At 52.0% G+C, this 16,365-nt stretch overlaps 1 protein-coding gene across 5 annotated transcripts in view; it reads right to left on the bottom strand.

Annotated features, from left to right (window-relative positions):
- Positions 1-1,167: 1,167 nt before the first annotated feature.
- Positions 1,168-16,365, bottom strand: part of TMEM63B (transmembrane protein 63B) — a 48,515-nt gene continuing 33,317 nt past the window's right edge. For 4 of the 5 annotated variants that reach the window (XM_053937017.1, XM_053937016.1, XM_053937014.1 and 1 more), the window contains 20 exons: positions 13,800-13,890; positions 12,981-13,018; positions 12,087-12,229; positions 11,753-11,804; positions 11,368-11,476; positions 10,774-10,844; positions 9,901-9,981; positions 9,652-9,775; positions 9,424-9,557; positions 9,142-9,279; positions 8,732-8,885; positions 8,357-8,463; positions 7,505-7,591; positions 6,097-6,162; positions 5,795-5,957; positions 5,520-5,625; positions 5,217-5,384; positions 4,965-5,080; positions 4,661-4,741; positions 1,168-3,652 (listed from right to left, as the gene is read on the bottom strand). In XM_053937017.1, the coding sequence (XP_053792992.1) occupies positions 3,488-3,652; positions 4,661-4,741; positions 4,965-5,080; positions 5,217-5,384; positions 5,520-5,625; positions 5,795-5,957; positions 6,097-6,162; positions 7,505-7,591; positions 8,357-8,463; positions 8,732-8,885; positions 9,142-9,279; positions 9,424-9,557; positions 9,652-9,775; positions 9,901-9,981; positions 10,774-10,844; positions 11,368-11,476; positions 11,753-11,804; positions 12,087-12,229; positions 12,981-13,018; positions 13,800-13,890 (2,194 nt within the window). In that variant the 3' untranslated portion in view covers positions 1,168-3,487. Of the gene's footprint in view, positions 3,653-4,660; positions 4,742-4,964; positions 5,081-5,216; positions 5,385-5,519; positions 5,958-6,096; positions 6,163-7,504; positions 7,592-8,356; positions 8,464-8,731; positions 8,886-9,141; positions 9,280-9,423; positions 9,558-9,651; positions 9,776-9,900; positions 9,982-10,773; positions 10,845-11,367; positions 11,477-11,752; positions 11,805-12,086; positions 12,230-12,980; positions 13,019-13,799; positions 13,891-16,365 lie in introns of those variants that run through there. The other variant, XM_053937018.1, reaches the window with a different exon arrangement.

The following is a 16,365-nucleotide window of genomic DNA, read 5'->3' as shown; positions in this document are numbered from 1 at the left end:
CCTGTAGGGCCAGGGCTTGTTCCTGCTTTGGGTTTGTGCCCGTCCTTTTGACGCTGTTGTCCTTTTCAGCTCCTGCCTTATTATCCTTCAGTAGCCTCCAAAGCTGCTTTCACAGATCCCTCTCCTGGGGCAGGAGACAGCTCCTCAATAATCCTGTCACAAAGGCTGTCCCACGTCCTTCCCCCTGTGCTTGAAAACTGTTTCTCTAAAACACCTGCAAAATCTCTTTGCAATTTCCTTGTTTCCTTCCCTCAAGCTTTCCTTTGCAGTGATAGCTGCAGGAACTTGGCAGCAGGCACGGTTCTTCTTTCTGTCTTCAGTTTTTTGTTCTCTGGCATTGCTTCTTCCCTTGTCCTTTGGCTGTGGGCAGGAGGGTCTTTTGTCCCCCGCCAGTGCTGCACTGCTGGCACATGAAGCCTGATCACAGTGAGGTGGGGATGGAGCTGCGGTTACTTGTCCGTCTCTTGGCAGCCCCAGACCAGGCCTTGCCTCTCCATTGTGCCATCCTCCAAGCAACGGCCACTGTGCACAATGTAAGGAGCATAGCACGCAGCAGGCTCCTGGGAAGCATGCCAGATACAGCCTGCACAGAGAGCAGCAGGGAGTATCCTGGGGCCTGGCTGCTTGCTGTCTGTCCCAGCATTCAGGGGATGGCTACATATGAGCAGCATTGTGTTTTGGGAAAGTGCTGCTCCGTGCTCCAGGGGTCTGGCACTCCTCATGCTTTCCCAAAGGCTGTAGCTGCCCGCCCAAACCAGGCGTCCAGGTTTTGAATGGATATTGCAGAAGTGGCTATGTAACCTACTATTGGAACAGTAAGGGTGGGCTGACATGTGGCACGAGGCTACCAGTGGAACTCCCCCACCACATCATTCCCAAACCATCTTCTTCCATTGCAGCCTCAGTGCACACAGCTCCCCATCTGCCTGCTTTTAGCAGCAGAGTCCCTGATGCCTCTGCAAGTCAGAGGGAAAGCCAATCATGCTGTGAGAGCCTTTGAGCCGTGGCTGAGTTGCTGGCAGCAGGGCAGGGCTCGTGCTCATGCTATTCCCCACCCCTCCTTTTCCATCACGCATGCTCCTGCAGCCCTGCAGCAGCTGGGGTCCTCTCTTCCCAGGTCCCAGCCCCCAACCCACTCCACAAAGAAAAGACTGCACAAACAATAGCTCCTTTTTTTCCTTTTTTCTTTTGTACACAAATATATACAGGGTATTATACACATCTCTACACAGACAGTGCCACTCAGAACACACAGCCCTCTGTGGGTAGGGCCCCAACAGCTACAGAGGCAGCCCCAGAGCACGGCCGTACCTACAGAGACCATAGCATCCTAGCCCATCTGCTGGACCAGGAGCAAGGGCAGTAGGTGGGTGTGAGAAGAAGGGAAGCAGGATCAACATCCCCCCTGCCGCAGCCTGTAAGCTGAGACTGGGAACTCTCAGCTCACATGCTCATTTCATTCCTGGCCGCTACCTGGAAGGGAAGGGCGACTCTCACCATACCCCTTCACACCCAGGTGTGCTCCAGCCCCAGCTGAGCCCTGGAAGCTGGTGTGACCTGCCCTCCCCATGCACTGAAGACCCACACCTCTTCTGTTCCATCCACTCTTTTCTCCAGGCCTGGGATTCCTATAGAAGTTTTGTACAGGAAAGGCAGCTATGTCCTGCCTGGAGCACCTCCCAGCATCCCCCTTTGTGGATCTGATTCCCTTCCTCTAGTGGAAGGCACAGGGGAGAAAAGCTGTAAGATGTGACCACTGTTCCTGGCAGCTGAGGTGGGCAGGGCTGACAATTCACTTTTCTGGTCAATTAAAGTGCTTGGAGCTCCTGGGCCAGCACGGGTGATTGAAAAGGTAAATGACTGTCCCCCCTTCACCTGGCCCCTCAGGGTACAGCCCCAGGGAGCTGGTACAGCACCCACAAATGACAGGCAAAGGGAGGGTGATAGTGTCTGCAATGAGCACCAAACAGGACGGTGGCAGGGTTTGAGGGAAATAAATATAGCTAAATAGCAGAGGGATTTATTATTTTCCTTTACATTTTACACAAGGGGAGGGGGGAAGCAATTGAGGGCAACTGATACTGACCAGAAAGTGTCTTTAAACAGCATCAGTCCTTCCATGAGCCAGGGGCTCCAGTCACCTCTCCCACCCATCCTGTTCCCTGCCTGCCTCTGGGACACAGCTATCAACAGGGAGGGGGCAAGGGCAAGAGGTAGGAGAGGAACAACCCGCCTCTCAGGCTGGGTGGTGGCAGGGGAGCCTACACCAGTCAAGGCAGGTGAAGAAAGCACAGTCCCATGAGGCTTTCATGGTCCTGAAGATGGTGGTCTTGGTTGGAGACAGCTCCTAGGGGCTGCTCTCCCAGGGCTCCCTCCCTCTCTCACCACCTCAGGTGGGGGAAGACCCTGCAGCAGCTCAGGGAAGGGGCCTCATTTTAACGAGGCAGTGCTGATCTTGCAGGGTCTTGAGGGCCTGTAGCCTGAGACCCTTTCTCCCCTCTCCCTAGCACCCAGGAGACCCCCACACAGCCTCCCCACCCCCAAGCCAGACCCTGCTGTGCAGACACAGGGCAGCAAAAGGGTGGCTGCAGTACCATATGGGGGTCAGGTTGATTTGTTTGAAAGGGGAGTAAAATGTGCAAAGAAAAATGCCACTTTAAATGATGCTGCAAACCCCTGCCTGTGCCCCTGGGGGAGGAGGGAACAGGACCTGGGGGAGAGGCTGCCTGCGCCTCCTCCTGCTCTTGAGAAATGCCCTCAGCACCTCTCACCCTGCAAGGGCGTATCTAACTCATGTCAACCCAGTGCCACTTCCCTGGTGTGATGCTACCCTTGACCACAAAGTTGGGGTCACCGTCGCCATCCTTGTGGTGAGGGGGAAGTCTGTCACCACCCCTGGGCCTGGACCAGCTCCTGGGATGCCACACCAACTGGATGCTGGAAGCAGTTTAGAAAGGGCACACGCAGGCACAGGGAGAAGGTGCAACAAAAGCCAACCCCACCCTGGGTGGGGTTTCCAATAAACTGAAGTTTTACATTTATCACCTTCCTGTAAATCTATTAAATTATTAAGTGTTTCTCACCAGAAAGACAGGGGATACAGTTGCCTGCTCAGAAGACCCCAAAAGTTCCCCTTATGCCCCTTCCCACAAAGCACCCAGCTTTCCTCCTCCCTGCAGGTCCAGGGCAGCACTGCGGGGGTTACGGTCCCCCTCCTCCCCAGCCTCTGGGAGTCTGGGGTCCAGGGATGTGTTGAAGAAGGTAGCTAGTATAGAGCATGCCTGCCGAGCAGCTGGGCTGGCGCAGGGGTGGATGGGCAGGGAGATGGAGAGCTTGCAGCAGGGCCCCTGCCCTCACTGAAGGCAGCGGCCCTGGGGGCGGGAGGGTGAGGGCAGTAGCCAGCACCCTCAGGTGCCTCTTCCCAGGTCTCCATGCGCACAGCCTGCCCTGCTCCTGGGCCTCCTTCCCCTCCCACCCTTTGAGGTCCCTACTGGTGGATCTCATTCTCTATCAGGCTGTCCTCACACGACTGGAAATCTGTGTCATTCATGCCATCTGCGTTGATGAGCTCCTCATCCTGTGATCCCTGCTCCTCTGACTCTGTTGCTTCGCCCTCCGGCGAGGAGTCCTGCAGCACTTGGGCGATGTACTTCTGTCAGGGGCAGGCAAAGGGCAGGGAGAGAATAGAAACACATATGAGTCTAGGTAACTTCTCCAGGAAGCAGAGCACAACACACTAAGCACCATGCATGAGGCTGAGCATGGGGATATGCTGGGAGGGCAAGGAAGTGTCCAGACTTCATGGAATATACCAGGAAAGGTCTAAGAGCGAGGCTTGGCCCTGAAACACTAGATGTGTTTCAAACCCCAACAGTCTGGGACAGGGCATCTGGACTAGGAAAGAATGTGGCTTCTCAGGCTCTTTGGAGCCCATGTGAACAGGAAGACTGCGCTTCCTTTTGTGTCCTTAAAGCTCTGCCTGCCTCTTATATGGATTCTCCTTTTGGCAAAACGTTGCTGCTCTTAGGTGTCTGGAGCCAGGAGCAAGCCTGGATTACATGTGCACACCCCAGCCCTGTTCTCCTGAGGAAGCAGGAGGCTCTGCTTTACCCCATCTCTACAGCCCTGCACTACAAAAACCTTGTGGAAGGAAGCAGTTGGAGTGAGCCAGTTGAGCCAAGGTGAAGTTCAGAAAACCAACTCTGGGAGTCTCAGATGTTGGACTGGGGAGAGAATAGTCCCCAAAGCACTTGCATGGCCTTCAAGGCAATGTCCATGGAGACACCTTTGTGTTGGCACTAGGACAAGCCTGATGGGTGATAGCCTCTGCTGGCGTGCAAGCGTGCAAAGATGCAGAATGAGAAGGGAGACTGACCCGGCTGGATTCACTGTCCCAGCCGAAAGAGAGACGGAAAGTAAATGCACAGCATCTGAGGAGCAGCAGCGGGAAAGAGGTGTGTGTGTGGGGGTTACACTTCACCGAGAGCAGGTGAGGGGCACAGTGGCCAACAGTTGCCTCCCACCCTCACTGGGAGGATCCAGGTGCTGACTCAGAAAAATGAGAAGTGAGGAGTGAGGTACTCAGACAGGGAGTTACCTCCCCCTTTCCAAACTCAGGCAAGGAGTGTGCCAGGGTACAGAGGTGGGGAGTGTGACTCACAGCTGATTTGGGAGCTGGCAGATTGGTGGCAGGTCTCCCATTCTGCCTGTTGTCCATGGCATCCACTTCTGTGTGGTCAATCTGGAGAGAAAAGGAGAAATTGAGACTGCCAGGGCAACATAATTACTGTCCCACCTCAGCAATATTCAGGCAGCAGAGACAGCCTCAGGACTATACCCTCTGTGAAGTCAGGGTTGACAGGCTCTGTCAAAGAGCAGGCTGGGACCCCTCAGAGCCCCTGCTGTTTTGTGCTTGAGCTGTGCTACCAAGGAGAAGGGTCCTGCACCCAACCATTCTGCCTCACCTTGTAGTTATGAGCGCTGAGGTATTTGAAGTGCCCAAAGCAGACGTGACACAGGCAGATCACAATGGTGATCACGAGGACCACAAAGGTGAACATGGAAGTGGGGGCCAGGAACCCTGGGGCAAAGGAAAACCAAAGTGTCAGTGTCAAAAGGACTGACCGTGCTCCATGGCGGGAGGCTGCCAGGATCAGACCTGCCCAGGGAGTGGCTCAGTAGGAGGCTAAGGGTGGGCATCCCAGCCCGGTGCTCACCTGTGCGCACTGTGGAGAAGAAGAGAAGCCAGAAGAGGCAGAGGATGGGGGCTGCCACTACCTGATTCACAGCCCCTGAATGAATCTTCTTGTCCAGCTTGGCAGGCAGGTAAGCATAATACAGGTTGTATCGGTCCACCAGGTGCTTAAGCAGCATGTACATGAGCCCTGGGAGAAGGAGAAAAAAGCCAGACAAGTGGGGCTTCAGCCTCTTTGCTAGACTGAGAGGGAATATCTCTCCCACATCAGCCTTCTTGCCTCCCCTCCATCTCTGGCACAGGGAGGCAGAGGGGTATCACTTACCAAAAGGGACGATGATGGGGCAGGTGATGCTGTATGTCATGACTACAGTGAAGACACACATCATCCAGGCGTAAGCAGCCCCAAACTGGAACTCATAGGCCTGGTGCTGCAGGAGGGAATGGAGACCCATCACCAGGAGGACCCTGATAGCTGAGTGGGTATATGCAACACACCCAGCTCGATGCACAGCACCAGGTGAGCCCCATCAGGGTCCCACTGCAGCACTCCCCTCCCTGGGTACACGCCACCACCCATCCCTCAGCCCCGCTACATACACGTTTGACGTTCCTCCGCTCGGCCGCTGAGCGGGCCAGGCAGAGGCGTATCATGTACATGAGCAAACCAGGGATGCGCAGCAGGTCCATGGCATTCCCGATGAAGGCAGAGGCGATAACATAGTTGACAAAGAAAGCCCCATTGTCTGGCAGGAACACACACCTAGGGAGATGCAGCAAGAGCAAGCTGCAAGGCGTGCTCCCTCCTTGAAGGACAGCAGCTGGGAGTCCCCATAACTTCTGGATGCTAACAAGAGCCACCTCCCATTGTAAACAAAGCCTTTCTGCTCAACTCCACTTACTCAAATCGTACAGTAGCTTCAGCAAGGAATTTTTTGTCGAACAACCAGCGGAAAAATACATCCAAGCTGTGGGGCAAGAAGGGAAGAAAAAAAGATGAACCATCATAAGCAGCAACAGACAGAAATGCACGTATGTAGAAGCTGCTCTAGAAGGATCCAAAGCTCTGACCACAGACTGTTCTGTTCTCTGTTGAGTGTGTCACCAGCAATTATGTAAACTGGACACTGGAAAAAAAATAAGACAGAACAAAACAATACAACACTCAAAAAGGGATGCAAAGCTTCCCATTCATATGTGTTCTTATCCCTTTACTCTGATCCTCTCAGTATTTTTCCTTGCTCCTCTGGGCACAACATCCATGTAAGGAACAGATGACTGACTCTATAGAAGAAATTGGTTAGGTACAAGGTACCCTCCAACAAGAGATTTAAAAAATCCCTTAGAAGAAACAAATCCCATTTTCTTCAATTTTATAAAACTATCCAATCCTCTGGCACAGGTGGAGTATGGAGCTCAACAGGCAACAGCATGGGGATTGACTCCTCAGAAGGAAGGAGTCTGTTTTGTGGTCAAAATGCAAACCTTCCAAGAGCATTCACCTGCCCAAGATGCAAGTTTACATGTAACAAGGTGAAGGACTATTCTTCTGCCACTATCAGATGGTTTGTCTTATTCTCAGGATTTGCCTGACCACTGAGGGGTTGTATCTCAAATACGCAATTTAGGTGGGATCTTAAAGATGATCCCTGACCCCACAATGTGTAAAGAATAAACTAGCACAGAGTTTCCTGTCCCTCACCCACTCCCCAGTTTTTTCTTCCTCACACTGTTCTCCTGCTTGGCCCCTGTTCAGCACTAGAGCCCACACCAATGGCTGGCAGGTGACACTTAAGTGTTTCCGACAGGGTGATTCTATAAACTCTGCAGGAAGATTTGAGGCATAGACCCAAACAGATGAGCACTTCTGTACCACACTTTCCCACCCAGCCAAGCAACGTAACCTATTCAAGTTCTGGCTTAAAGGGGGAATCCACTAGTTTTGTGCAAAATTTGGACTGCACACTGAGCACAGAGGTGGAGAATGCCTCCTTCACCAGCAGACATCAAGCAGATTTTTCATGCGTACTCATCTACCACACCAACATTTGCTACATTATTTGTAACATCATGGCACATGTCAATGCATCTGCAGAGTGAGTCAGTAAAGTCCTAGAGACCCAATCATGTATGGTCTGGCATGCTCTTCCTCAGCTAAAATTAAATACCAGTCTCCCAAGGGCCTGGTGGCCAGGGCACCAGTGCAGTGAGGAAAGGATGTTGAAAACAGAAGAGAACAATCAGGCGTGCACCTCAACCCTCCCTGTGCTTCATATCTTTGTACTTGCCTTCCCTTCCCACAACCCCTACCTGCTCAAGCCCAGTGATGGCAGCAGCAAGACCATGAAGATCAGGAAGGTGTAACACTTGTGCATGGTTGTCCTATTCTCTCCGGACCTGAAGACAGAGAAGCTGTTAACCTTTCACCCCACCAGCCACACAAGCTGTGCTCCCAATGGCTTTCCATCAGTAAGCACTTCCCAATGTCTAATCTAAATCCCACCCTGTCCATTCCTAGTACACAAATACATCCCGTTTCCCCCAGCATATCTGAAATCAGTTATTGGGTCTCTGTTCCTTTCCCCTTGTCTCACAGGCTCTGCAATCATCTTCCCTGACCTGCAATCCCCAGAGCTGGTGACACCCTCCCCATCAGTCTCTGCAACACGGACCAAAAAACAAAGGTTACATTGTGTGACCTGTGGGGAACGTGCCTCACAAGCAGCAAGCTTCTAGTGCTTTGCATTTCAAGTGCCTTCCCTGAGGCCAGAAGCCAGAGCACCTAGAATGATTTTCCCTTGGAATTGCTACATCTTACAGGTGGTACAGGCACATCACCCCTGCTTGCTCACCTGAGCCAAGACTTCCCTCACTACTAGCATTTCTCATAGTGACCAGCCCCAACTCCTCCCAGCTTTCTTCTTCTTATTGACCTGTCAAACTCTGCTCACACAATCATGCTGTACAACAGCAACTAATGAGCGGCAGAACAGCTGTCCACAGCAGTCCCCAGGTGCCCAAGAGGTGCAACATAACACCATGCTTGGAGTGGAAGAGAGAAGTTCAAATAGAAAGATTCAGGCCGTAGCTTTATGTAGTGAGAAGCATCTAGTAGCCAATCAGCTCGCTAAGAAGGTAAGAACAGGTGCTGGCTGTCCTTACCTGGTCCAGTGTGCTTCAAAGAAGGCAGAGTAGTATACAATGGTGGGCAGAAGAGCAGAGAAGCACCACAGCAGCAGGGTGGGGAAGAACTGGGTGATGATTGGGTTCTGCAACAAGGCAGAGAAGAAATCACATGCTACATAGTGAACCAGCTCTTGTGCCAGCCAAAGGCACAGTTGCCTCTGCTGATGCCAAGGCCCCAGCACTGTGACTGCCACTGCAACCTGTCCGGGCTCAGCACCTCCCTCATGGTCAGGTTGACAGGACCCAGGGAACAATGACAATCTCTCTCCCTACCCCCAGCTTTGTAGGGGATATTGTGCCTTGGGGTGGTTCCTGAGTTACCCACCCTGCACCTGTCTCCCAAGTCCTTACATTGAGGTACTCCACAGGCTTGGTGACATTGAACTTGTCCATAGTGGTGATGATGATAGCAGGAGTGGTAAGAAAGAAGAGGAGGATGAAGAGGACCACATTAATCACAAAGCAGCGGATCCACCATATAAAGCCCCGGATGGAGAGGTGTTCCCTGGGAGGGAGAAAGAGGGCATCAGGATGGCTGCACAGGGCAGAATACCAGGTGTGGGGCTTTGCATGCACACCACAGCCCAGCCTGGTGAACAGCACTTGGGGTGCCAGCCCAAGCCTTTCCCCTCCAGATCAGACCTCTAGCTCAGCCAGGCTGGGCTTCAGCAAGAACAACTCAGTTACTGGAGGAGCAGATGGAGAGCTGCTCACCAGTAGATGTTCTGTGGGTCAGGATTCTGGACAAGAGAGCTGCTCACCAGTAGATGTTCTGTGGGTCAGGAGCATAACTGACAGTCCAGTTGGAGACATGGAGGGACTCGCTGCAGGAGGAGGCTCTGGGCTCCCCACGGCATGCACAGCCCTGGCACTTACAAGCGTTGAAATCTTTGAGGATTCTGGACAAGAGAAAGAGGGACACACTGACACAAAAGGCTGGCAGGACAAGCTGAGGGGATGCCTTAGTGCTGCTGTTCTTCTGATTTAAAGCAAAGGCTGGGACAAGTCACCTTCTTGGGGAGGGTGGGACCATCTGCACTCACATGGCTGTGATGGTCTCATTGTGGAAGGTGACAAAGGCCATCCCCAGAGGCTTTTCATTAACCTTCTCCTTCTCACGCTTGTAGTCATCTTTGAGCTTCTCCTCCAGCTTGGTATAATACTCAATGGCCTCCACCTGAGCAGGAGGATAGAAGTCAGAGGAGAGATGATCTGAGGACCCAAGCCATGGGACACCCAACTTCTGCCCAACACCTCCAGCACTCCCCTACCTCCTCACAGCCCCTGATGACACAGCAGCACAGGTGGCCACAGGGCTTGGGGTTGATCATGGATGGGGTGTTGTCCTTGCTCTGCAAGTTGGTGAAGTAGATTCGTCCACGCTCAGCTTTCTTCCTGAAACACGAGAGTGGAAGAGAAGGAAGGAAAGAAAAGAAAGAGGGTGAGTCATAAAAGCTCTGTGGCACCAGACTTGAGGGGGTGTCAGGAACATCTGCCTTTTCTTCAAAAATAGAGGTTACCTCTCTGCATCAAGGAACATCAGCCGGGCAACATCATAGCAGGGGCGGGCCTCCAGGACAGTGCAATTGGCATAGGCCTCCCTGTGGAGAAAAGCATCAGTTCATCACAGCTGGCACCAAAGGTAGCCCCCTAGCAAAGTCCAAGTGTTCAAAACTTCTCTCTGGCCCTGAGAAGAGTGTCCTGGGCTGAATACAGTGATGCATACCAAGACTTTGCAGGGGAGCCTGCAGGCTGTGTCCCTTACAGCAGACGTGAAATACAGGGCAAATGCTACATCCTTTAGGCTTTGGAACAAGGAGCCATTCTGGACTTCTGCCCTATAGCATCTAGGAGCCTCTCTGACCCCATACTCCCCCCTCTGCCTTCAGACTTGTGGTCAGAAAGAGGCAGAAGGGTTCCCAAGGGTACAAAGCATTTATTTTCTACTCATGGTCCTTCTAAACATGGTCCTGAAAGTGAAGTTCTGACAGAAGAGGAATTTCATTTTCTTGTTAAACATTATACTTTCTACAAGGACTGTGATCAGGGCAGCGGCACAACCTCCCACAGTCACTTCTTGAGCACCTCCTGCCTGTATCTCACCTGTGAACTTAACTACAACTCAAGACGTGCCCTGTCCATTGCTTAGCACACTGACACCCTATGGCTCTGCAAGAGATGCCTGAGCCTTTCCCAAGACACAAAACAAAGGATACTTCAAATTCAGATAAAAAGCAGAAAAATAACAGTGACAGACCCAAAATAAAGGTATTCACTGATTTTGCTTAGCTCTATGCTCTCAACGTATTATTGCCATTCCAGATAACACTAGTACTATCCTAATAAAAACATCCCTGTTACAGAGCAGTCTTTAGGGACACAGTGAGACTTACTCAAAATGCTTCTTAATCTTCTCTGGCTCAGCATATTTTGAGATCCCATTGATGAACAGAGTTCGCTTAACCTGGAAAGAAGAGAGAAGGGAGAAGACAGGTAGGTGTGGATGGTGTAAAAGACCAGATTGCACCAAGACCCCCTCCCAAGACCTGTATCAGTGATGAAAAAGGGTGGCCCCATCAATTCTAGCTACCAGGGCTCCCTTTCTCCTGTGCTTCTGCTGGTTGTAGTCATCCTGCACCCGGGTGCGCTGCAGATTGACAGGCTAGGGACTTACTGTAGTTGCCTGAACAGAAACATGGCCGCCCTTCAGAAATGGAGAAGGTAAAAGCAGCTGGAACAACCTCTAAGGAAGAATGGGGTCCTTCCACATGTTTACCCAGTGCAGGCCTCTCCTGTTTCCCCACAGTTAGTCATGGCTGCTGCTCTGGAGGTGATCTGCCTTTGGCCAGGTAGAATAAAAATGGCCAAAACATGACAGTGCTAAATTGCTGTGGAAATTGAGGTGCTCAGCATTGTCTCCAAGGCTACCTGACTTGACCACAGGGCATGGGAGAATGTTCCTGGGAGAGTGGCCAGGTCCTGCTCACCAAGTCATCCTCTTTGTAGCGCATCTTGGAAGTGTGCCGGCGCATGCTGTACACTGTCAGTAGCAAGTACAGGAAAGCAAAGGTGGTGTGCAGCCACAGTAGGTTATTCCTGTCACAAGGGAGACCACAAAGGTCAATGCAAGGTTGCCACTACAAGTCTGTACAAGTCTTGTCAGGTCCTGAAGGCACTGGGGGCATAAGTGTATTCAGCATAGCACACAGATGCCCTACAATAAATTCCAGGAGCTCAGCCTGAAAATTGGAGCAGGGACAGTAGCCTCACAGCAAGGGCAGAAATACAACCATAAAGGAGATGAGCAAGAGAACATTTACAAAACACACCTTGAGGGCTTCAATTATCCATCCCACCCCTGCTGAAACATACCCAGACTTCAGGTTAGCGATAGTTGTCCTCCCAAAACTGTAGGCGTTGTTTTCTAGAGAGAAAGAGGCAGACACAAACATGTTCAGTTATACTGAGTGGGACAGAGCACCACTAGAGTGAGCTACAGCAAGAGCATCACCTGCAGAATACCTAAAACCCCAAGTTACACAGGATGATCCTGTGAATGCGCTATAGTCAAAATGAGACAGCAGTTAGGGTTTGTCTGTGTTAGTCCTGTCCTGCCCTCCACTGCCCTCCACCTCCCTACCCAGTGGTCTGGAACGTAGTGTTGAAAGCAGATGGCCCAGCCCAGCCAAAGCCTCCTTGTTCTCACCTAGCAAGTCCCCTGAGAAGTTGACAGGTAACACGATGCCCACAGAAAGCACACCCACGACCACCAGTAGCCCAATGATGTGCCTCTGGAAGGACAGGTAGTGCACTGCATCAACCCCGCACTTGTCCCGGATCTCATCATCCCTGCCAAGGAGAGAACAGCTGTCAGGCAATTTTCTACATTTCCTCAAGTGCTGGGGAAAAGTACAGTGTCACATTGCCTTCCTGATTTGAGCACACCCAGCACCCCTTGTTCTGCCCTACAGAGCGGTAGCCAGACTCTGGATTTGGGAGCCCAGCACTCAGCCTTGAAGCAGCCTGGGCAGAAACCTGCCTGTGCAATGATTACCCAGCCCTGCTCCCCATGGCCCTGCTCTCTGTTCCCCAGGAGAGGCAACTGGACACCCTATACCCTTCAGGTGGGCCTTGCCTTCCTTGCTATGATACAAATGCTGATATTATCCCACAGCATTTTGAATAGAAGTGCTTGGGAGACTATTCCTGTGCATCATCAAGCTGAGGCCATCTCCCTGCATCCTCCTCATAGCCATCCCTGAGACAGCAGAGCCTCTAGCAAGAGCGCCAGGGAGATGAGTATATTTGGAGAGCAGGGGACAGAGTTTCTGAGATGGGACTGAGGTGGGGCAGCCATGGGCCTGGGTTCTCTCCTCTGCCACAGACTCACTTTGTGGCCTTATTTTGGCTTTAGGACTCCTCACGTAGTCCTGTCTTTGCTTGTCCTCTCCAGAGGACAAACTTCACTTGTGCTCCTCAGAGAGGGGGCTGCAGCAAGGGCAGTGACTTCATGAAGCTGTACTGCACTGGGTGTCCCAACAACCCTGCACTGCCCCTCCTTCCCCATGCGGATCCCCCATACAGGTCTTGGGGCACTCACTTTATCCTGAAGATGGCTGTCAGCCAGGAACAGAAACCCTGCACAAAAAGAAAACAGGACAGTTTCACAACACTCTGTGTTCCTTTATCCCAGCTCCCTCCTTCAAAGGTTCCAGGGACCAGGCTGATGTCCTTGCACCTCCACATACTTGGCTTGGGGCGGGCAGACTACAAGCACTCAGATGTACAGAGCCACAGATGGGCCAAGGTGAAGGAGGTGACAGTGCTACTCCACGGAGCACAACACAGGTTGGACTCTGCTGTATGGCTGTCCCCTACCAACTGGCAGCCCAACCTTCTAGTCAACCCAGGGGCTCCTGGCTAATATGAAAGCTCTCCAAAGCCGTGGCAGACCCAGAAAATTCAGCATACAGGTACTTCAGCCATCATGCTGGACAAGAGAAACTCTGTAAGGACTGGGAAGGTAGGCTGGGCCAAGGCAGTGCTCCTCAAAGAACACCTGGGGGAGCTTCAGCCCCCATCCATCACACCCATTATCCTCCCCTTCAGTGAGGAAAAAGCCAGTAGAGAAGACCCCAGTGTGAGGAAGAGCTGACAAGTAAGTATTGTCTGTAATGCTGAGATTATAGACCGGACAGATGTCTGTAAAGCCACAGTGATGTAGAGCCTATTTATTTAAGCACATGTCTAAGAGCTGCATAGCTCCTTGAGTTCTATACCACACTCACACACTACAAGATATGGGACTTAAGGCCCAGGAACAGGCAGAAGTGTTTCTTCTGAAAAGCCCCTGGTTCAGCCAAGCTGTGGGTTCCTGCCCCCCCCAAAGGCAAAGCGTTTGACTCTTGTGGCTACTCACGTTGTCCCTCTGGTCGAAGTCCACAGAGCTGGAGACAGAGGTGAGGCGCTCGTAGCGGTCATGGTTGTCAGAATGCAGGGCGGAGGCTACACTAAAATGACAAGTGGGAGGTGAGGGAGAAAGTTAGAAGATGTGAAGAGGCAGCCTGGCCAGGAACCAAGAGTGCCCAGGAGACGAGAGGTTAATTCAGGTCAGTTTGCACCCGGCGAGGTGGAGAGAGGTAAGATCAGAGGTAGCAGTAAAGAGAGAACCCTCCTCAGATGGCATGCTGAGCCAGGCAAAGCCCATGGGCTTAGCCCATGGATGCTACTTGTCAGGCACCGTCTGAAAGGCACCCAATACTATGTGGCAGTCCCTGCAAGGAGAGGTTGGCAGAGGCTGCCACAGAGGAGAGGTGAGGTCTGTTTAGCACAGGGTTTAGACAGCAGAAAGGAAGTGAGAACTGGAGGCTGACACAGCCCCTCTGGTTCTGGCACAGCTGGAGAGGCACTGGGAGCAGCTCCTATCCTGGAGGACCTCACTCATCTTCAGGAAGAGGAAGGAGTCTGGTGGGCTGCATCCTGCTATCAGTCCTCCTCACCCTTAGTGTTTCAGTGCAGGAGGAAAAATTCAGCTACCTGGAGCAAGGCTCAGCGCAACCTGCTTCCCAGCCTCAGCTGAGCCTCCAGCCTGGAAATCCCTTGAGCAGGAGCAGGAGAGACAGCTAGAACGGAATGTCTCCATGCTAAAGGACAGGAAAGCAAAAGGGGTGAATATCACGAAACCTCTTTACTGCAGCCAGAGGCAGGGACCTAGATGAAGAACCTGCAGCAGAAGCATCCAAGGCTGGCAACAGCCTCCACTATAAACAGAGGCAGAGGGCAGCTGGAAAAGGAGGCAAGAAAATGGTCCGGAGATCTAAATTAAATAGCACTTGCAAAGTGACAACAGCAGGCTGGGATCTTGGAGGTGCAAGAAGAGAGATGACTGATCTGAAGGCTAGAAACAAAGGGAAAAAACCAAATGAAAATATGGTCTCCCTTCAGTCAGTACAGGCTCAAGAAGGGTAAGATGGGCAAGAACACAGAGAAACAGCTGCTGAGAGACAAGTGCTAGAGAGGAGGTGGATGACATTATGGGAAGGAGAACAAGCAGAGATCCTCATGAACATTCAGAAGGAAAGTGGATGAGACACGTGGCCTCTCTCAGAGCAGAGTAGCACCTGCTGAGTCCCCAGTTCCTAGGTGGAAGTAACAGAGACAGGGGAAAGAAGATTAACTGAAGGTCAGGGGACTACAGAAGTGCAGATTAGACAGTGGCGTGCTGCCTTGCCACTGCACAGCCCAACACTCTGCTCTGCTGGAGGAACAGAGACAGCTTCCACCCAGCTCCCAAACCTTCAACCCTTTATAATCACAGAGGCCTTGCAGCTGGGCACAGAGAGCGAGGGTGAATTTCTGCTGAAGAGAAATTTCTGCCCTGAGGAAAGCACAGCATGATGACACCATGAGCTTTTGGATAACTAGGATACCCCAGCTCTGTGCAGGGGGATGCAGTGACAATAATCAGAATGACCTGAAGTGATTAAAGACAGAGGATGCAAAACCTTGCCAAGATGGAAAGCTGAATAGGGAGCTCCAACAGCAGGTGCACCTGGATGGAGACTTTTTAAAGCAAAGCACTGACACTGCAAGTGGGTGAAAGCAAGATTTCCCCAAATTAAGATTAAGGTGGGACCCTGCATGATGCAGGTTTGGTGCAGGCCCTGCCAGGGAAGGAGAAATACACGATCTGAGGCACAGCTAGCCACAGGCTGAAGGAATCACAGGCTCCAAGAGGGCAGGCCAGGCATGCTGTGGTGTGAAGCTGGAGGTGGTTGCACAGGTGGCAAGACCCACAGGGCTCTGTGATCAATTCCCTCATACGCAGAGGTGCAAATGGGTTGCTATGACCTCCCAGTGCGGACCGAGTTGCCAGTTGAGACTGTTGATGGCTACTGCAAGCTCTGACAAGTCACAGGATAAGGGCACTTGCTGGTTCTCAGGGAAAGGGAACACATCAGAGGAGGATGCTCTCTCCTGCAAAGAACAGTGTTGTACATCCAGGGGCTGGGAGCACCAGGTGACATATATGTATTCCTAACCCACCACCTGTCACTGCACTCCCCAGCAGAGAACAGTGGGATGGGAATGTGCCATTAGCCTTGAAGGAGCACAGACAGAATGAGACTTCCTCACTGAGTTCTGCAGGTTTTTGGAGGCTTCTGGCTGCTAACACTGTCCCAGCTCATGCAGTAGCTTTAGGGGTGGTATGTGTGGTGTGTGTAGAGCAGATGGCTCCAGCAAGCTCAAATGAAAAATAGGAGCAGGAAGAAGTGGCCCCCTGGAGTGAGACAAGCACTTGTGAGGATAAATGAAGTAGCCCCCTAAAAAATCCTCAGAGCATGATGGCTCTCCTGCCTCTGCCTTACTCCCTCCACAAGATGTTAGCGGTGAAAAGTTGCCAGACACACCTGAAGCAGGGCCAACCACTAGTGAAGCAGTCAAGCATGAGCAAGAAGTCCCCTCTGTGCCATGTACCACAGTGA

The sequence above is a fragment of the Vidua chalybeata genome, chromosome 3 (genome assembly GCF_026979565.1).
Source record: "Vidua chalybeata isolate OUT-0048 chromosome 3, bVidCha1 merged haplotype, whole genome shotgun sequence".
Lineage (NCBI taxonomy): Eukaryota > Metazoa > Chordata > Aves > Passeriformes > Viduidae > Vidua > Vidua chalybeata.
Note: the sequence above shows the minus strand (reverse complement) of the source record. Positions and strands in the feature narration are given on the sequence as shown.